General features: G+C 41.1%; 1 protein-coding gene across 1 annotated transcript in view; it reads right to left on the bottom strand.

Annotated features, from left to right (window-relative positions):
• Positions 1 to 1,196: 1,196 nt before the first annotated feature.
• OAT (ornithine aminotransferase) overlaps positions 1,197 to 22,141 on the bottom strand; it is a 27,640-nt gene continuing 6,695 nt past the window's right edge. Inside the window, exons 3-10 of the mRNA XM_060241454.1 lie at positions 11,191 to 11,415; positions 10,701 to 10,796; positions 9,134 to 9,261; positions 8,444 to 8,566; positions 7,061 to 7,189; positions 4,953 to 5,066; positions 3,747 to 3,891; positions 1,197 to 2,595 (exon numbers count right to left, since the gene is read on the bottom strand). Coding sequence (XP_060097437.1) covers positions 2,435 to 2,595; positions 3,747 to 3,891; positions 4,953 to 5,066; positions 7,061 to 7,189; positions 8,444 to 8,566; positions 9,134 to 9,261; positions 10,701 to 10,796; positions 11,191 to 11,415 — 1,121 coding nt within the window. The 3' untranslated portion in view covers positions 1,197 to 2,434. The remainder of the gene's footprint in view (positions 2,596 to 3,746; positions 3,892 to 4,952; positions 5,067 to 7,060; positions 7,190 to 8,443; positions 8,567 to 9,133; positions 9,262 to 10,700; positions 10,797 to 11,190; positions 11,416 to 22,141) is intronic.

The following is a 22,141-nucleotide window of genomic DNA, read 5'->3' as shown; positions in this document are numbered from 1 at the left end:
TTAGAAAAACAACCGACTATATTTAACAATTGAATTGACTGTATTTAACACCTAAGAATTAAAAAGCATTCATACTCAGCACCAGGCAATTTCTGCCTGGCCCAGCAGTCAAGAGATGTTCCCAATACGAAACATTCCCTTTTCAACTTCCACTCCTCAGCAAACTGCAGCTCTGCTTCCAGTCAGACTGTAGCATCATCTTCTGATGGAATTCTTCAGCATAAGGGAGGGACAGAGGGGCTTGCCAAGTATTAAAAATGCATCAGAGCCACTTATCAGAGTAAACTTGTAAAAATAAAGCATGCTTTCTCAGACAAGAGGCAAACCTATTACCTGCCACTTACTTGAAGTAGTTCACCATTTCAAGGGGGGGGGGGGGGCAGTCGAACAGTCCAGAACCATTTTGCAAGAGCAGTAGCAACTTGTCAGCTTAACTAAAGTGTTTTCAACAGTTCTGAAAATCTTATTATATGTACACAGAAAAAAATGAGAGCTACTATATAATATTAAGGCTCTTGCTGAGATAAACAACTAAATCAAAGATTTCCTTTAAAATGAGCTAGACCTTGACAGACACCTGACAAGTAGTTCAGTGATCTCTGAAGCATCTGGCTTCATGAGCTGTCTCGCATATGCAACTCACAAGAAACTGAGCCTACAATTTTATAACTCATCATTCAGTCTATCTTGTAGTTATTTTGAGACAGTCTACAAGAACACAGGACTTGCTCCCAACACTAGTCAGATCATGAACAACTGAATATAGTACATTACTAGTTCAGTGACCATATGCATCATCCCTTAATCCAGGGGACTATTTGAAGATGTGTCTTCACAATCCCCTGCTTCTCCCAAATGAACTTTTAAAAAGCATATTCAGTAACAATAATATATCCAGGTTAGGTGACTTGATCTCAGTGAATGAGAAATCAAAAGTATGTTGATGTTTCTTACTGATCAGAGCAGATTTCCCAAATCCCCCATGCAGGGGTGGGTCCAAGGCAAGTGCTTTGCCAAACAGAGCTCGTTGTGTAGTTCACACTGGGATAGACCAAGATATGATGTTTTGAGCTTTGAGTTAAACTATGGGGTACAGGGAGTCTGTGGAATCAGCTACCTTTTTCACAAATGTCCATTTACTTTTTCTGTGTTCTGTTTACAGATCTGTAAATAAAACAGACGTTGCACAAATACCATAAGTTTATAGTGTTTACTTATCCTGCGGAATTTCAACCTGGTACCACACTCTACTTTGGGGGGGGGGGGAGGGAAAACGAGAATATGCTCACATTATTAGCATTACAATAAAATAGAATAGCGAAACAGTACATATTTTCTGCACAGGAAGAGTTAGGGGTAGTCAGCACAATTAGCTTGACCCTCATGGAAGACAAACAAAGCTATACCTTGTTACAAGCTTTCATTATGAACAATCTTATAAAAGTGAGCTATGAATTACATTTTAAGGTTGCCATTTTTAGTTGTATTAACAAGTTTCTACAGAATATGCTTAAATGAAAACAAACAATTTTAGAATAGTCTTTTTTACTTTTACACGCAGGTATTGTCTTTCAGATGAAATCAGCAATCTAGAATCAATGTCCATTTCCCATTAAGAGAGAGAGTTTGGTGTAGTGGTTAAGTGCGTGGACTCTTACCTGGGAGAACCAGGTTTGATTCCCCACTCCTCCACTTGCACCTGCTGGAATGGCCTTGGGTCAGCCATAGCTCTTGCAAGAGTTGTCCTTGAAAGGACAGCTGCTGTGAGAGCCCTCTCAGCCCCACCCACCTCACAGGGTGTCTGTTGTAGGGGGAGAAGATATAGGCGACTGTAAGCCGCTCTAAGTCTCTGATTCAGAGAGAAGGGCGGGGTATAAATCTGCAGTCTTCTTCTTCTTCTTAAATAGATGTTATTTACAATATGAACTATGACATCCAGCTTGGTTAACCTTTACAAACAGATCCATCTTTCTGAACAGAGTAAGATTCTATCATTTTCAAGAGTTTCATATTACAACATAGGATCCCCTTAGAGGACACAACCATTAGCACCAACATCAAGACTTCGGTCCTTACAAAGCACCAAAGGACATTTAAAAAGCTAAAGATTATATTTTAAATCTTAAAATGCTAAATTTTGGTATATTAAACAATTTATATGTAAAGCTTTGACCAATATTCATAGACATGATGTTAAGTAGTTCATAGTTCTTCAAATGAAAGCCAACAGTATATTGAAGTACAAAGTATATTGAAGAATAGTCATTTGCTTTTTATTAAGTCCATCATAAAAAAGTTTAGCTATTCAGTTTTAGAATTTTAAAAAGTTTTTTCATACCCTTGAGGATGAAAAAATATGAATAGGGGACTCCAGAGCATCACTTGTTGCAGGAACACTGTGGATTCAACTTGAAGGCATGCGCTGAACACGATTTCAGAAAGATAAGATCGTTTTGTGGATAATTTCAATGCATTCTCTAATCTCATCCTCTTTTATCACCAATGGAGGGGCCAATCTGATGATGTCGCCATGTGTTGGTTTGGCCAGAAGTCCATTGTCACGGAGTCGCAGGCACACTTTCCAAGCATCACAGTCTTTAAAAAATACAAAACAATTATATTTACTCCACAATAAATTTAAAAGCTAAGTATAATAAGGTAACATGAAGGGTCCATTTTTTCCTGTGCGGGGAAATCTTCAAAGCTGATATTACTAAATAGACTTTTAGGCATCTTGGAATTGTGGCCACATGGGGGCAGCTGTGTTTCCATTAGTTTCAATTCGAAGTCTGTGTTTCAATTCAAAGTCTGCATGTAGCATCTAAAATTGCTGATCACAGAACTGGAAGGGATCTCCAGGGTCATCTCGTACAACCCCCTGCACAATGCAGGAACTTCACAAATACCCCACACACACACAAACACCAAGTGACCCCTGCTCCACATTCACAATATGACAAAAAACCTCCAGGATCCCTTGCCAAACTAGCCTGGGAAAAATTGCTGAGTGACCCCAAAGTGTCAATCAGCATTTCCCTGGGCGTGTAAGAAAGAACCACTGATGCAGCCATTCCTGCCCTCCTCCTCATGATCTGCCTAATTCACAGAATCAGCATTGCTGTCAGATGGCCACCTACCCTCTGTTTAAAAGCCTTCAAGGAAGAAGAGCCCACCACCTCCCAAAGAAGCCTGTCCCATCTTAGAAACTCTTCTGGGGAGAACACATATCAAGTAGTCTAAGTTATTTTAGCCCAGATAGTAGGATCCTGGCTTTGTCACAAGCCTTCAGCTGCAGCTTCTACTCAGAACTAGGTAAACTTTCCCTCCAGAAAATTTTCAGTTTTGTCCTGACCCGAATAGCCTAGGCAATCCTGATTTCATCAGATCTTGGAAGCTAAGCAGGGTCAACTCTGATTAGTGCTTGGAAGGGAGACCTCCTTGAAATACCAGCAGTCAGAAGGACAGGGACAGACTTTATTCAGCCACCTATATGAATATTCTCCAGGCCCCCAGTAGGGGGTCAGTCACCAGAAGTTGCCATGACTTCCATGCACAGACACACACAGAGGGGAGGGGGGATTCAAAAAAATTGGTTTCAGCTCTGGTGTGTTGGTCAGTCCCTTCTCTAGAAACAGATCACTCCACCTTTCTGAACTGAAGCACTCACTTTTTAAAAGGGGGGCATTATGGAAGAGGTGAGGGAGTTCAGAAGGTCTAGCTCCTCACCACAGCATCATTAGCTTTACCTTTAGTTTCATGAATAACAATAGCATTTAACAGTCCTTTCCCTCTGACACAGGACACAATGTCTGATGGGGTCTTCATAAGTTCATTCCTCAATAGATTGCCCATGGCTTCTGAATTTTTTGCTAATTCTTCTTCTTCAATTACCTAAAGCAGTGTGAGATAAAGTTTGGACACTGAAGAATCTTAATGAAGTATGAAATTTAGTATGATTCTGAACAAGAACACCATCGACAACATCTACGCTTATTTATGTGCAATCCTAACAGAACACAAACATATGAGAAAATGAATATTGAAAACACTAGGTTATTCTGCAAATTACATTCTAAACCTCTCCTTCTTTAAAAGAGCTCAAGGAAGAATACTGCACCCCAACCATCCACCCACCCGCAATTTTATTCTCAGATCAAGTTATTCTTTTCTATTGCTTGAGTCCAGGGCTTTTTTTGAAGAAAAAGCCCAGCAGGAACTCATTTGATGTTAGGCCACACCCCCTGACACCAAGTCAGCCGGAACTGCATTCTTGCTCAAAAAAAGATCTGCTAGAGACAGACTAAGTCCAGTAGCAACTTAAACACTAATAAAATTTGTGATAAGGTATGAGCTTTTGTGAGTCACTGTTCACTTCTTTAGATCTCCCATTCTACTGTGAGGCAAGTTAGAGTGAGAGCTGTGCCTGTCGAATAGTAATCCAGTTAGCATCACAACGGCGGACAGATTCAAACCTGGGCATCCTTTGTCCTAGTCCAGCATTCTGGACTGGCTCTGTCTAAAGCAGATTGTGGTTGCTCCGCAGGATATTTATTCAATTGCTATCCCCACGTGGGCTCAGGGCAGGTTACAAAGTCTTGTCAGAATTGTGACGAATAACAATAAATAGAAACGAGTAACAATAAAATCAACATTAAAATCAACTATGAAACAAACCAGAGTGAGCTTGCCTTGATAACAAGCCCGGATAAAGAAGTTTCAGATTGGCGCAGCTGGGTAGCTCATAAGATTTATAGGATCAGCATTATCAGCATAGGGAGGCCAAGATGGATTTGGATATGTTAGTATTTGCATCAAATCTTATTTTATTTTTAGATGAAAGGTAAGTTTAGAGAAGTTACCTTGACTCTGAAAATGCAACTCTCTAGTTAAACATAGCAATCTCATTAGCATGATCATTCAATTTCTGGAGGCCTTAACTACAGCTTACGTACCTCAAGTGCTGCTAGGCCAACGCGACATGCCAGTGGATTCCCTCCATATGTGGAGCCATGTTCACCAGGTTTAATGGTGAGCATCACTTCATCATCACACAACACAGCAGAAACCTATGGATATAAATACTGCACTCAAACCACATAAAAAGGATAACATTCTGCTTGTCCTCAGAGGAGATGGGATATTACAAACATTCACTGACTATATTTCATTTCATAAGATCACAAGCATACAGTATACTTGCTATTGCTACTATTGCTATACAGAGCCAAAAGCAACAATCCTAAACTATTTTAAAATCCTTAGCACTGTGCCTTAGTAAATGGTTCTAAGATAGCAGTGTCTGTGGATGTGATGACCCTTTTACTGTATTTAGTATGCATTTACCATTTCAAATTTTGCGTTCTAATCTACTGATTCAACCATTTCAGCAAGAATTCCCCTATGTCAAAATTGTTTCAGCCAATGCATTCAAGCAACCTAGATAATTCAAGCATACCAATGTTGAAGAGACTTGGAGCTGAGACACATTTATTTCACTTTCAAGCAAATGCACTTAAGAATAAGTCTCAATGTAGAATGGAATGGTCCCTTTCCAAAGTAAGCAGTAAAAAACAAATAAGCGCCACGCTTATTTCATTTGTTCCTTAGCATTTAACCAGCTTGTAGCAGAAACAAACAGAACAAAATAGTTTTTGGGTAGATGGCACTTGATTTTTATGGGCTCAGTAAGAACCCCGCAGCTCAAACTTTCTGAAGTGGAAGCCATGTCTAAATTTATTCTGCCTTTTGGAACCCACATGCAAAAAAAATCTTCCTCCTCCACAACATAAAAATGTAAAAATCTCCTAACAGTTAACATCGATGAAGCTTATATTTTATTTTTCTCTTGTAATAGATGTAAGAATATAGCATTATCAAGGACCAAGCTAACTATGAAGATTCCATTGCAGAACATGCAGAGGCAAACACAAATCTGCTATTGTGTGCACGCTTAACAAGAGCTACAGCCAAACACTCCTTCCTCACACGTGTGTTATCCAATCTTCACCTGTATGAACACAAAACAATTTAGTCAAACGCTTTTAAAAATTATATATGCCTAGATCCAGTGTGTGAGTTATCTCCCATGTCCTTGATTAAAGAAACAAGAATGTGCAGCAAAGGTAACCACCTGTCACTGAGTGGAAAGCAAAGACAAGACAAGGACATTCATCCACAAAGGTTCAAGGTGACATACAGACACAACTACCTAAATTCTGTGGAAAGCTTATCAAATGTGCACAGTGTTTGAGACAGACACACTGCCAAAATAATCCTAATTGATTTCAGAACATGTACAAGACATTTTGGACTGTGAACAAATGTCTTCCAGGAAGTGTGAACAAATCTCTCTGGGAAAAGCAAGAGAGAAATGGTCAACAGTAACACTACATACAGATATAGTGCTTAACCTGGACATCTAAAGGCTATAACAAGTGCATGATGAGTTCAAGACTGCACAGTCACCACTAGCCAGTTCAGCTCATATCCACACAAGACTAACAGATGCAGACATAGGGCATCAGAGACTACAGTTATTCATCATCACAACCTTTACTGGCATAACAGCATGCATCAAATGAATTGCAATAGAATATAGGTCATCTTAAGCACCCATTGAGACATCTTAACATATAAGATATTATCTCAGTGAATGGGACTAGTAGATCTACATCTTTCCTAATTCCATAACTGTACACAGACTATAATAATAATTTATTCCCCTCTCTAGAACACCAGAAAAATTCCTATAAGACATGTCAGCATTCCAAAATTGCTTCCTACGATAACAAAGCAGAACAGTTGCAGGTCATAACACCTAAAAAACAGTATGGAAAGAATCAAAATAGAAATAAGTCTGCCAATGATACGGAAGTATCCCAAAATGTGTATCTTCTCTGGAGTTAGTACACTAAAGCTCTGCCCTATTATAATAATATGAATAATGGCACACAGCCTAACTCCACTCTGTCAATGACCCATAAATCAAGTTTGTACTTGGCTTGATGAGAACTTTAAATACATTCAGAAAGGGTTAGTGGTATTTAAAAGAGTTACTTACAGGATAAACACCTCCAGACAAGGCCTTACCAAGCAGGATCAAATCAGGTCTCACGTTTTCATGATCAACAGCCAGCATTTTCCCAGTTCTAGCTAGCCCAGTCTGAATTTCATCAGCAATAAACAGAACCTGTTATTTTAAAAGGATCAAGATATAAATAGTAATTCTTCAACAGGCAATGCATCTCTGAAACAGTAAACACAACTCCCAACTCCTCAAGCAAACAAAAGTCCTGATCTTTAAATCCCTTTTGTCTCAAAGACAAGGATTCCTGGCTTAATCTTTGCAATTCTGGATTACACATAAATGATGGGGAGGGGAGGGAAATAACTTAACAACAGAGAAAGATCATATGTCCTTCTGCTTCACAGTCCTTTACATGCACACACAAGGATTTAGCACTATTCTATGAGTAGGTCTTTGCCTTATTAGAGACTGCTTTCTTGAAATTCCCTTAAATCTTTTGTAAATATTGCAATAAAAAGGAAATAAAATGAATTTCTAAAGTGGATTCTCAAGCAATGAACAATGTTGTCATGAGTTTTTTTTTTAAAAAAAGCTCTCCAAAGCTCTACTACACTTAGCTCACTGGGACACATCCTTAAACCATATTTATTTTCATCCAAGCTTCTGAGTGGCAAATTCCGAGTATACTATGAAGCAGACAGGTCACCGAAAAAAATACCATAAGGTGAAATCCACCGTTGCTGTGTAAGATAACAAAACTCTTCTGCAAACTGACTTAGCAACAGACTGAAAAGGTTATACTAGTTGTGCATAAAGGGGACTAAAGTCCAAGCTTCAGGGTACACATAATGTGTTCGAACAACTTTACTGCCTTTTGCAGATAGATACAGAACTGTTAAGATAGCTGGGTTAAGCAAGGGAAAAGTATTCTCCCAGGAGCAAGTTGAAGTCATTGGTGAGAAAATGAGAACACTGATCCCGCCCTCCCCCTCCAAGTCAGCAGTATTTGCTGCTGGACCTTTGGAAGACTTAGATTATATGACATGAGGGGGCACTTAAGTTTCAACCAAGTTCCACTTGCACCAGCTGGAATGGCTTGGGTGAGCCATAGCTCTGGCAGAGGTTGTCCTTGAAAGGGCAGCTGCTGTGGGAGTCCTCTCAGCCCCACTCAGCTCACAGGGTGTCTGTTGTGGGGAAGGACAATAAAGGAGATTGTGAGCCGCTCTGAGACTCTAAGATTCGGAATGGAGGGCAGGATATAAATCCAATATCATCATCATCAACCAGCAATGTCAAGAAATACCAGCACACATCTTGCAATATCAAAGGATTACTGTCTTTGGTCTAAAAGTAACTCACTGAGCTTGCTAATCTTCAGAGTGTACATATTTTCCTTTATTGCAGTGAATTACTTACTTTGTGCTTTGTGCAAAGCTCTCGCACACCCATTAGGTAACCATTATCAGGAACAACCACACCAGCTTCACCTTGAATTGGCTCAACCATGAAAGCTGCTACATTTGGATCCTGAAGCGCACGCTAAAGAACAATTACAAATAGGAAACAAGTCAATTATGGAGAAATGCAGCTTCAGCCCATGTAACAATCTAATCACATTTCATCACCTAACTTCTAACAGGCCAGTTCACACTGACTTCACATCACAACAGCTTTTAACATAGGCCACTAAGGGTAAGATTTAAGTTTCAACATCATAAGGATGCATTGGACAGACCAGCAAGAATAACCTGAATAGTTATCAAGTAGAGATCAGTAAATTACCAAATAGGAATCAATGATTTTATAGTGGACTTTGTATAGCATATTTCCCATGTACAATGATTCTATGGCTTTTATTGTTTATTTCTAGGAACCTAACTTCAAAAGCATAAAACTGATGTACTGACAAAATTACAGCAAAATTGCTCTGTTTAGTTATGGCATGTCTATAAAGAAGAAATTGTTTTTGTATTTATATACAACAGTAACAAAGAACAACAAAAGAACAGCTACAGCACCCTGAATGCAACACTCTGGTGTAAAGGCAACACACGTAAAGCTGTTGAAGAGTTGCTGGCTTCCTTCAAAGGGAAAATGGGGAGGTACCTCGAGAGCTGGCAAGTCATTGTACGGAATGACCTCAAAACCTGGCATAAATGGTCCAAATCCATCGTAGCTGGTAGGATCTGTTGAACTTGATATAGCAGATAATGTTCTTCCCCAAAAGTTGCCAGCTGGCAGGAGAGATACAGGAGAAACACTTTTTAAAAAATCTACTTTTAGTCAATAAAGGAAAACTGACTAGTTGTTTTCTGGAGTTTGGCTAGTTCAACAATCCAAAGAAGTTATTAGATGCCATGTATTTTTTAAAAGATAAGAGAAAATGGTACTGCTGTCTTCTGTCAGTCACTGACAAATATTGGTTAAGTATCTTATAATAAAAAAAATGGTGATTCATAGGAAACAACTGTGTTTAAATCAATTTAAGACTCCTACCCCTTTCACCCATTATCTAATTGCTTTTACAAGGTTAACTCTGGACTTTAAACCACATTTAACATTAAGGTCATCAATTTAGCTGCAAAGGCAGAACTAATTAGAGATTATTGTTTAACTATGCCAAACTTGTATGCCAAGTGTCTAAAAAGCAGCCTTTAGCTGCCACTGCAAATAAATACATTCTGTGCAACAAGCTTCTTAAGGCTGAGAAGTTATAACATGCTGTCAAGCAATACTAACAACATGTATGAAGAAAAGGGAAAAAAGTACAGAGTGACTCTAAGCATGTTAACGGTATAGTATTTATCTCTGAGTTTAATGATTCCCTAGCAGCCAGAATAGCTCAGACAAGCCTAAGCTCAAAAGCTGGGCAGGATCAGGACCACCAAGGAAGACCAGGGTTGCAATGCAAAGGAAGGCAACGGCAAATCACCTCTGTTCATTTCTCTCCTTAATAACTCTTGAGAGGTCACCATAAGTTGGTTGCACTTTGACAGCACTTTATTTTCTAGTAAGTGCATGCAGGGTTGCGATCACAGTTTATCATCGTCACCTCACCAAAAGTTGCTGTTCAATCCAATTCTAAGCAAAGTCACATCCTTTCAATTCCATGGAAAGGATTATGCTTAGAAGAATATAAATCTCTTGTAATTTTATTGCTTGCCTCTTAAGTTTACATTGATTTTGTTTGGTATTATTACTAATAATCTAATAATGCATGTGTAAAGATAGCAATATTCTACAAGTTTTTCAGCTGTGCAAAGTGACATTGTTCAAGCAGAGTGAAGTCATTTCAAGCAACAGAAGGCACTGTTAATACTGTATGCTTTAGCTTTCAATAAAAGGGAAATCCATCTTTAACCAACTGCATCCTTAGTTTGTATGGCTTTTTTAAATACAACAGGCTAAATATAAAAGGTCACCAGCAGAAAAGAACTTTTCTACTGCCCCCTCCAGTTGCTGCCCACTGAGTGCCCCAAAAATGTTACAAGTGGGGCACAAGGTATCTTCAAGGGGTGGAAGGGGAGAATGTGAGGTGGTACCCAAAAGGTAGTCAACAAATATCACATATATCCTATTCTCTGGCAGGAAGCAGTCTCTGGATTTCATAATCCACAATTTCAATTATTTTTTAGTGACAGCAGGTGCTCACCATATGAAATTATTAACATACCTGCAAAAATCATCTTTGCCTTATATTTTGGAATTCCTTTTACCGTATATGCCCACTTACGAGCCAGCTTACATGCTGTTTCTCCAGCCTCCACACCTAGGCCAAAAGAGTGGGGGGAAAGAAACTTCTATCAGATGACAAAGCATGGGTCACACATTACATATAAGCACTGAGAAAAGTACCTGGCTCTGGAGAAAGGGAGTTTGGGGGGGGGGGGGTTGGGAGGGACTGCCTAGTGTGCTGGAAAAGAGGAAGCAGAAAACATCATCATTTCCGAGGAACAATTCTGTCCATTCTTTCTCCCCAGTGAAAGTGTGATAAAGTAAGCTAATGCCTACATACTTATAGTAAGTTGCCTCAATATGGGCCTAGCAAATATCAGAACACTTGGGAAGTGATTAGAAATTTCAGTGATGTACAACCATCTTCTATAGAATTCTACTTAGGAGTTGCAAAGGTGTTCATTCACATGCTTTTTAGAATATATTACCTGTGTTCATTGGAAGCACTTTATTGTAGTTGAACATTTTAGTGATATACTCTTCATATTCACCAAGCACATCATTGTAAAATGCTCTTGAGGTAAGGGTAAGTTTCTCAGCCTGGGATTTCAATGCTGCTACAATTTTGGGGTGACAATGGCCTTGATTGACAGCACTGTAAGCGCTTAGAAAGTCAAAGTATCTTCTGCCTTCTACGTCCCATACATAGATACCTAAAAAGGTGGTACAATAAAATATAAAACAAAATAATTTAGAATAGCTATTTTGTAAAATAAAGGCAGATGACTTGAGTCAATGTCTTCCAGTTGCTAAAAATAAGATCGTAGGGATAAACTTTGGTCAACAAACTAAAATAAACTAAAACACCACAAACAAAACATACTTTAACAGAACTTGGGTAGAGTAACAAGCACGCAACTTCTGCCCAAGTACACCTGTGTGTGGCAGAATTTTAGGGAAGACTAGGCTATTTTTTACTTAAGTTCCTATAATTTAATTCTCTCCGCCATAGAGCTTTGTGGTTTGGCTGTGCCTATGGTCTGATTATTGATGTCCTCTGTTGCAGCACAAAGTTTACATATTTGGAGTCCTTGGTACTAGACTAAGTCTAAACATATGTAATGTTTATCTCAGAAGCTTCTCAGCCACTACCCTTGATTGAAGTTGTCTGGGGCTTTTTGACACCACAGACAATAGACTAAATCTGGGCATAGCTCCATTTGCCAATGAGGGGCAGGGTCATATTCTCATAATATTCCTAACAACTATATAATAATAATAAATGTATTCTTATATCCCGCCCTCCCCTGCCAAAGGCAGGCTCAGGGCGGCTCACAGGACATGGTGTTTACCATGATTACAATAAAATACAATCATTCCTATAAAACAATTTAAAATATAAAATATAGTTGAATTACAGTCATAAATTAAGTTAAAAGTTAAATAAAATAATTAAACATTGTAAATTATTATTTAAGGTGCTACAATTCAGGATATGTGTAGGATGGCTAGATGTCAATTAACCGGGTTCCATCTTAAAAGCGAGCTGAAAGAGGGTGGTTTTACAAGCCCTGCGGAACTGATTCAGGGCTCGCAGGGCTCGCACCTCCTCTGGTAGCTGATTCCACCATTGGGGAGCCATTGTTGAGAAGGCTTGCTCCCTCGTTGTTTTCAATCTAGCCTCCCTTGACCCAGGGATTTTTAGAAGATTTGGGGAACTAGACCTCAGTGCTCTCTGCTACCAAGGTATATGTATGGCTTGTTTTCTCATTATTAGCTGTTACACACCAACAACCCCAAGAATTTGATGGTGGATAGCGACCATTGGTACTTACCGTGAGGGGTCATTCTCCTCTGAGTACAGGAGGACATCATGGGTGCTTTCCAACATCTTGTCAAGGAGGCAGGAAATAGAATAATTCTTCTTTCTCTCCTTTGACCCTGGAGCACCCAGATCTCCTCAGTTGGGATACTCCAAGAAGCAGTTTCTAAACTATCAACCTTACTCAAAAGAATTAAACAGTAATAACAGTAATGACAGTAATAACAGTCAGATAATATGCAACAAGCATAACAGAGAGAACTGTGAAGCAGCAAGAAAAAATGAAATAGATATAGATATGGCAGAACAGACCCTAGTATGAGCGATACAGTGTGGTGAGCAAGATGTCCTCCTGTACTCAGAGGAGAATGACCCCTCACGGTAAGTACCAATGGTCGTTCTCCCTCTGAGTCAGAGGCCATCTTGGGTTCTCCTATAGCAGTAGATTAATGATTGGGTGGGGTATCGCTGTCCTCTAGGAACACATGTTGTAGTACTTCTCTGCCAAATGCTGCTTCTGCTGAACTGTAAGCATTTAATTTGTAGTGATGAACAAAAGTTGAAATAGAAGACCATGTTGCAGCCCTGCATACCTCATCTACCGAAGCATATTTGTTAAAGGCCACATTAGTTGCCACGCTTCTGGCTGAATGTGCTGTAATCCCTCTGGGTACTTCTAATTTCATTGCCCTATATGCTTCAGTGATGCATTGCTTAATAGCATAGCTGATGGCTGGTGTTGACATCTTCTGCCCCAACCTAGGTTGTGTAACGTTGATAAACATGGCATCTGTCTTCCTAACTGGTTCAGTTCTGACTAGATACGCCTTCAGACAACGTCTAACATCTAAGTTGTGCCACATTCGCTCTGGGCAGCTATGTTTAGGATCTGGGCAGAATGATGGTAAATGCAGTTCCTTCGAATTGTGAAACTTAGATACAATCTTGGGCTGAAAGGTAGGATCTGTATGGAGAACCACCTTGTCCTTGTGAAAAATACAGAGTTCTTTCTTTACCGATAAGGCATTAATTTCCAAGACCCTTCTTGCCGATGTGATCGCTATCAGAAATATGGTCTTCAAACGTAGCCATTTTAAAGAAATGTCCTGTAACGGTTCAAAAGGTGATTTTGTGAGCACGTACAGGACAGTGTGTAACCGCCACATTGGAAATCTGTGAGTCTGTGGGGGGCATTTGAGTGTGGCCCCCTTCAAGAACCTCTGTACATGTGCGTGTCTGAAAACATCTTTTCCCTGTATCAGTCCCAATACCGATGACAAAGCTGCTACTTGTCTACGGAAAGTGGCTGGTTTCAATCCAGAATGAAGTCCATCTTGTAAGAATTCCAAAATGTATTGAATTGATGGATTTAGTGGATCCCTTATCTTTCTGAGGCACCACCTATGAAAGGCCTTCCAGGTAGTATTGTAAATTCTGGTGGTGGACTCATTCCTTGAGGCCAGTAGTGTGTTAGTAACCTCTGATGAGTATCCTAATTTTCGGAATGTAGACCATTCAATTTCCACACGGTCAATTGCAGCCATTCTGGGTGTGGATGCCAAATTGGACCCTGTGTCAGCATGTCTGGAGATATCTCCAACAATAGTGGCTGGGTGGTTGACAGTTTTTGAATAGACGAGAACCATGGGCGTCATGGCCACCACGGAGCTACTAGGATAACCCGTGCCTTCTGGTGTTGCACCTGATGAAGAAATCTTGATAACACCGGAATCAGAGGGAAGGCATATAATAGACCCTGGGGCCAAGTCACTGTCAGAGCATCCACTGCTGCTGCGGCGGGGTGAAAGAACCTGGTGTAAAATCTTGGTACTTGATAATTGTTGTGAGAAGCAAACAAGTCCACGACTGGTTGCCTGAACTGTTGAACTATCTGCTGGAATACCGACAACTTCAGTCTCTATTCTCCTGGTTGTATGGTCGTTCGGCTGAGCCAATCTGCTTGGATGTTGAAAATGCCCATGATGTGTTCTGCTCTGATGGACAGATGTTCTGCCCAGGTGAATAACATTTTTGCTTCTCTGGCCAGAGCTGCAGATCTCGAATCCCCCTGATGATTCAGGTAAGATTTCGCCGCCACATTGTCTGTTTGTACAAAAACGTGTTGCTTCTGTACTAGATCGACAAAGAATAACAGAGCTAGATGGATCACCCGTAATTCTAACACATTGATCGGAAGTTGAGTCTCTGATGGTGACCAGTGACCCTGCGTTGGAATGTTGTCGAGTGTTGCTCCCCATCCTGACAGGCTGGCATCTGTGAACAGCTGTATCTCTCTGGGGAGGTAGTAGATTCTGCCTTGTCGGAGGTTGACATCCTTGGACCACCATTTCAGAGAGTGTTTGACCGCTAAGGAGATCTTGATCTGCGGATTCTGTTTTTCCATGATCTGATATTGGTGGGGATGAAGGAAACTTTGTAAGGGTCTGGTATGTAGTCTGCCCCACTGAACCGCATCCATGTTCAAGATGAAAAGCCCCATCAATTTGGCAAAAGTCAATAGTGGGATGTGGATACTCCGGATAACAAGGTTCACAAGTTGTTTGGTTTTCAGGATCTTGTTGTTTGGCAGAAAAAGCGAATTTTTTCGTGTATCTATGATCATCCCCAGGTGCTCCAATCGTTGTGTTGGTTCTAGGACACTCTTGGATAGGTTTATGAGAAACCCATGTTCCTGTAGACACCGGATAGTCGTTTAGACGTCTGACAGGGCTTTCTGATGGGACGATGATCTGATCAAGGGGTTGTCTAGATATGGATGAATATGGACACCCTGCTGTCTGAGCAGAGCCAAAACGTTCACCATCACCTTTGTGAAGACTCTGGAGGCTGTGGCTAAACTGAAGGGAAGTGCCCTGAATTGGAAGTGTCTGTGCCCACGCAGAACCGAAGGAAGCGCAGATGGGATAAAAAAAATCAGAATGTGTAGGTAGGCTTCCGTGAGATCCAATGACGTGAGGAACTCCCCTGGTTGCAGAGCCTCAGTGATTGACTTTAGGGTCTCCATGCAAAAATGTTGGAGATAGATGAACTTGTTGAGAAACTTTAGATCAAGTATTGCTCTCCAGTCTCCGTTCTTCTTGGGTACAGTGAAGAATACTGAGTACACACCTCGACCCCTCTGCTCTACGGGCACTTGTTCTATGGCATTGATTTCGAGAAGATGTGATATGGCTTTGTTCGTTATTGATCTCCTTGTAGAATCCTTTTGAATTGGGGATATCAGAAAGCGCTCCGGCGGGGTGTTTTTGAATTCTATTGCATAACCGCATGATACGATTTCTAATGTCCAACAGTCCATCTGGGAAGCCTCCCAGGCGTCTCGAAAATAATGTAGTCTTCCCACTATCAGAATTGAAGTCCAGTCACGCCTTGTTGAACTTCGGTTCCCGATCCTGCTTGTCTCTGCGGTCTGATTCTGTTTGGAGAATCTAGGATTATTGAATCCTTTTCTGAAGGTCTTTGGCTGATTCCAAGACGATCTTTTATTATCTGCGTAGGGTCTAGATCTGGCCAATGAGTGTGAAGAACAAAAGGGCTGGGTGTAAAAACCTCTTTTATCAGTTCTCCTAATGTTCTTTGGCATTGCCTTCTTTTTGTCTTTAGTTTCCACTAAAATTTTGTCTAAAGCACTGCTGAAGAGCTTTTCTCCCTGAAATGGCTAAGAGATCATAATTTGTTTGGAGTGATTGTCAGCCAGCCATGGTCTCAGCCATATACCTCTTCTGGCTACTGCCCCTGAAGCTAAACCTCTGGAGCAAAAGGTGAGCACGTCTAAAGATGCATCAGTCGTGAACTCTGCTGCTTTAAGAAGCCTAGTGGTTCCCTCAATTAATTTGTTGTTTTCCGGCAGTAGTTGTGCGAGTCTCCTAGCCCAGACTATAGCTGCTCGAGAAACAATAGAGGATGATGTACTTGCCTTTATTGCCATTGTCACCGCTTCATGTGACCTCTTTAATACCAGATCTATTTTCTTGTCCCAGTTGTCCCTGATGGCACAATGACCGTCCTCTGAAACTAACCCTGAGTTTTGAAGTGCCGTCAGTGGGGCGTCCACTACTGGAACCTGTAACATTTCATTTGCAAAAATAGGTAAATCATATAACTTTTTCGCCAACCCAGGAAACTGATGATTGGAATTAGGTTTTTCCCATTCAGCTTTGAGTTGTCTCTCAAAGAACTGTGGAAATGGGAAAACCTCAGCAGTTGTGTGAGAACCTGGAAAAAACTCCCTATTCCCAGTAGTTTTGTTCCTAGGATTAGTGCCAGCGCTGGTATTCTCCTCCTCAGAGGATGGCTCCTGGAGTGCCAGGGCTGCCATAACTCTAGTTAACAAATACTGATAATTGTCTACTTTAAAACAATGAACCAACTGAGGTGGAACAGATATCCTCCACCTCCTCATCTGAAATAAAATTTTCTTGATCTTTGGATTGAGACTCCGCCTCTGACTGTGTCTCCTCTGAATCGTCCTCTAGTAATCTAGAGTCAGCCATCTGCTTTCTGGCCGCCTTAGTTGGCCAAATGTCCTGTCTGGGCAATCTCTGACCTGTGTGATGCGAATGAGGAGGAGGGGAAGGAGATCAGGATCCCACTGACCCCATGCTAATAGCCCCTGATTGACAGGCATTGAATAATTCGGCCCTAATAGTCTGCTGAATCATGGTCATAAAATCATTAGAAAAAAGCCCCTGGGGTTGGGTACATTACCACCCTGGCACATCAGGTCTGGATCCATCACGGAGGCTTGATCTGATAGGGGCTGGCCTCCTGGGTAGTCTCCCAGCTGGCGATTGGCAACCATGCCCTGTAGTGCAGTAGATGGCTCATGGCACCGATCAAGCGAAATGCGCGCCAAAACTGCATCTTCAAAATGGCTGCCGTCAGTCGCTCGCTTCTGAGAAGCAGGAGCCTCAAGTGCGCCTGATGATGAGCCTGCACGCTTCTGCCCTCTGTGACCGGAGTCACTAGAGCGCGACACGTTGCCGGGAACCGCAGCAAGCTGCAAAGACATGCCAGTCCTGGAGTCCTTTCCCGAGGCGTCAGAATGAGGGCCGAGGGAAGGTGCGTCCTCCAAGAATTCGTCCCTGAAGCTTTCCATTGCTGCGGTTTGCGCCGCTCAGCAGAGAAGAAAAAAAAATCAACCACTTTGAAAATTAACTGCGGTATTGCTGCCTCCTCACAGATTGTGAGTGAAAGTGTTGGAATATAAGGTGAGAAGGAGGACAGGCCTAGAGGACTACAGTTCAGGAAATAGTTAAAAGAAGAAAGGTTAAAGGAAGAAGAGTTAGGTAATAGAAAAAAAAGGTAAGTTGCTTCCTATTTTTTGGGAGCTAAACTAGCTAGTTGCTCTCCCTTTAGAGGCAGGAAAGAAACTGGGGAGATCTGGGTGCTCCAGGGTCAAAGGAGAAGAAGAATTATTCTATTTCCTGCCTCCCTGACAAGATGGTGGAAAGCACCCAAGATGGCCTCCGACTCAGAGGGAGAATGTACATTCCTTTGCTTATTATAAGTGTGCACTATTGAGAGATGATGCTTTTGTATGCTTTGCTCTAGGATTTTTATATTTTAAGATTCAATAAATAGACCTTGTTTGTGGCATCTGTTCTCTCTCTAATGAAATCTGGTCTCTGACCAGCCCCATCCACCCCAGAGAGAACCCTGGGTGGATTCTGGGCATCCAGGCTGGGCCCTGGGCACTAGAATTCCTCAGCACTGTGATTTACGAATAATGTTACATTTAAATGAGTAAAGTCCTTCTCAGGCCAACAAAATGAAACAATGGGAAGTCTGTATATTTTCAAGGTGAACGGAAGGTTACAAACCTGTTTTCTTCAGCTAATGAGCCTTTGCCGAGCAGATGGTAAGATGCCAAGACAAAGCTGTTTTACTTGTGTTCAAAGAAGCACTTGATATGGCTGTACATTGTTTTGTGCCTCGCTACACTCCTATCTAGGTGCCAAACATGATCAGAGATCATATTATTCTACAGAGTTGTTAATTTGCAGTTGTAAACAACTAAGAGAGAGTTAACCTGTAAATAGTTTCCAGGCACTTAGATTTTTACTACTAGCTTTAATCTAGTATTACACAATTACACAACAGCAAGAATGCTATTAGAGCGACACCATTTGATCTCCTGATTAAACAATAAAGATGCATTCTAAGGTCATGTTGAAGTTTTGCCAATGAAATGTGAGTTTCAAAGAACCTCTGAATCAGATGACGCATGTGTAACGAACAAGTGATGCCCCAGACAGCCCAGCAACCAAAAGACCATTAAGCTGCCAGCAATTTTTCCAAAAGAAACTCTAGAGGGAGCAAAATCACATTGCTTGTCTATGTGAATTACTCTGCAGAACCAATTCTGTTCTAAAGGCATAAAAAGCTTCAACAACTGCGATCATGTTCCCGATTTTCACATTTAATTTAATGTCATTATTTACTCTGGCTCAGTTACAGCCAATGGGGGGAGAGAGAACATGTGTAACTATTACTTAGGCAAGGACAAGAATGAGAGAGGCACTTGGGACATAGAGACATCTAGAGTATGGTACATGATGCACACAAACATACCCTGTAATCTTCACAATACTGCCCCCATCTCCCGAGCCTTTAGCAAAAGAGCTAGAAAGAGAAGAGAACTAGGACAGAAAGTTCCTTCTTTCTTTGGCTCTTCTCCCTGGCCCCCAATACTCCAGATTTCCCTCTGAGTCTACTGTATAACATCTTCCACATATACAAAACAGGAAGGACACACCGACATCTTCTATATGATTACCTTACATATTTTGTACTGCTCATTTTTTACAATCTACTGAACTATCATAATGATCAACCAAACTAGCTGGAGTCAAACAACTGTACTTCTATATCTACACTGAAACTAATTTCAGAGTTTTGCTACCATGGGCCATCTCATGTCTTGAGATACTTGCTTCTCTGATTTTGTTTGCTTACACAAATGATATAAGATCTTTTTGTTGTTCTATTTGCTGGTCTGAATTCCTATCCTTTCCACTTCCTTTCTTCTATGCGTGAAATTACAAGGCCTCTAAAAATGCTTATTACCACACCAACATGCAGCATCTAGTCACATTCTCACATGTTGTGAGGATAAAATGGAGGAGCAGAGAATGGTGCTGTAAGTTGATATCAAATTGCATTCCACCCCATAGGTAAGGGGTGTAAAACTCATTTGTTATGAGGGCTGGGTCTGGCATAAGTAAGATTTTGTTGGGCCAGGCCAGGCCATGTGTGTCATAAAATGTAATGCCAGGTAGAGGCTATATAAACTTTATAAAGGACACAAACACAATTAAAGAATTTTTAAAAATAAAAAACATGCTTAAAACATCAGCTCTTTCACAATATTTTATATAACTGTCTCTGATAACTGACACCTCTTGCTTTGAGAGCCAGTTTGGTGTATTTATTTATTTATTTCAATTTATATCCCGCCCTACCCCACTGAAGCGGGCTCAGGGCAGCTCACAACATAAAAATTCTAACATTGTCCATTGGACCTTTATTGGCATTAATGTAAGAATACAGTATAGTTTAAAACCAACAGTAACACTATAAAATATAATAAAACCTTAAAAACCAGCAAGAGTTAAATGACATAAACTAGCTGTGGGCTATGCATGAGTAAAAGCCTCTCTGATTTGGATCGCAACCTGTGGGATAGCACACTGATGAATTGTGTTTATTTTATTGTGTAAATTATTAATGTATTTTAATTCTTAATTTTATTGTTAGAACATAAAAATTCTAACAATAAAATTAAGAATTAAAATACATTAATAATTTACACAATAAAATAAACGCAATTCATCAGTGTGCTATCCCACAGTCTTCCTTAAAATATTCAGATGTAGTGGTTAAGTGTGCGGACTCTTATCTGAGAGAACCGGGTTTGATTCCCCACTTCTCCACTGCACCTGCTGGCATGGCCTTGGGTCAGCCATAGCTCTGGCAGAGGTTGTCCTTGAAAGGGCAGCTGCTGTGAGAGCCCTCTCAGCCCCACCCACCTCACAGGGTGTCTGTTGTGGGGGAGGAAGGTAAAGGAGATTGTGAGCCGCTCTGAGACTCTTTGGAGTGGAGGGCGGGATACAAATCCAATATCATCATCATTGAATTATTGCATCAAAAACTGGACACAATGTCTGTGCTGTAGCAATCTTGAGTATATTGTTCAGGTGTGTATCTGTAAATTCCAAACCTACTTTTGATTTACTGACATTCATTACAGTAATTTCATGGCCATTGCTTTGAGCCTAAGCCTCAGAGGAAGACATGAAATGGCTGGGCATTGTGAGCTTTTGTACATAAGATGCTTCATGTGCTGGTCAAGAACATTTGGAGGCACCATGACACAGACTAAGGGCTATGTGTTTGTGTACAAAACTATAATCTTCACCAGAGAAATAACTACAGCTCCTATCAGGCAGTGCAAGAATACAGAGGCAGCAATGTATAATGCTCAGTATCACCCTACTTATCTGGGAAGCCTAGGTTAAAAATTCTCAGTATGCAAAGGAAATGTGCTGAGTGAACTTGGTCTGGACACACACTCTCAACCTAATCCACCTCACTGTTTTGTTGTTGGGGAGGGACAGTGGCTCAGTGGTAGAGCATCTGCTTAGTAAGCAGAAGGTCTCAGGTTCAATCCCTGGCATCTCCAACTAAAAAGGGTCCAGGGAAGTAGGCATGAAAAACCTCAGCTTGAGATCCTGGAGAGCCGCTGCCAGTCTGAGTAGACAATACTGACTCTGATGGACCAAGGGCCTGATTCAGTAGAAGGCAGCTTCATATGTTCATATTTCTAATCTAAATAGACATGAATAAAGTGAAAAGGGGAGACAAACCCAGTTGCACCCAGGAGAGCCCTGGCATAACAAGCCAACACACACTTTCTCTCTGTGCAGCAAGGCAAAAAGGTCATACCATAAATAAAACTTCATTGGCCTTAAAGGAGCTTTGTATAGTTCCCATGCAATCAAGGGAACTGGCCAAAGGAAACTCTCACTCTTTCCTTCCCCCACAGGGGATGAGGAGAGGGAGGAGCCTCAGCCAATAGAAGGAAGAGAAGCTTGGCTTTGAAGTTTTGCTGTATGGTTAAGGGAGCCCAGCACAGCAAGCTCTCCCTCCCTCCGATTCCTCCTCAAGGGAAGAGCCTCAGTCAATGGAGAAAATAGAGGCTTTGCTCTCTAGCTCCTGTGTGATTGAGCAAGCCTGGCAAAGCAAGCTGTAATGTAGAAGGGAAGTAAGAGAGAGGGAAAAGGTAGCAGATGACAGTGAGTTGTTTACAGGCCTGATAAGAGCCCTCTGGGGGGCTGATTCAGCCCACAGGCTGCACATTTAACACCCCAGTCTTACAATGAAAGTGCTTGTCACTGCTTCTAAGCTTTCTTCAACATCTTGCATCAGGTCACTGTTTTGCTTGGTACAATCTGTTGTTAAAAATCAGAAGCAGGGAGAGATAGGCAATGATTCCAATCTTCTCCCAAGTTCAGATTTTTTTCCCATGCTCTCAAGTTCCCTGAAGACTGGGAGCACAGGAGGGTAGGGACACAAGCAAAAACAATGGAGACCAG

Source organism: Heteronotia binoei, chromosome 6 (assembly GCF_032191835.1).
Source record: "Heteronotia binoei isolate CCM8104 ecotype False Entrance Well chromosome 6, APGP_CSIRO_Hbin_v1, whole genome shotgun sequence".
Classification (NCBI taxonomy): domain Eukaryota; kingdom Metazoa; phylum Chordata; class Lepidosauria; order Squamata; family Gekkonidae; genus Heteronotia; species Heteronotia binoei.
The sequence above is the reverse complement of the archived record's forward strand: the minus strand, read 5'-3'. Positions and strand labels throughout refer to the sequence as shown.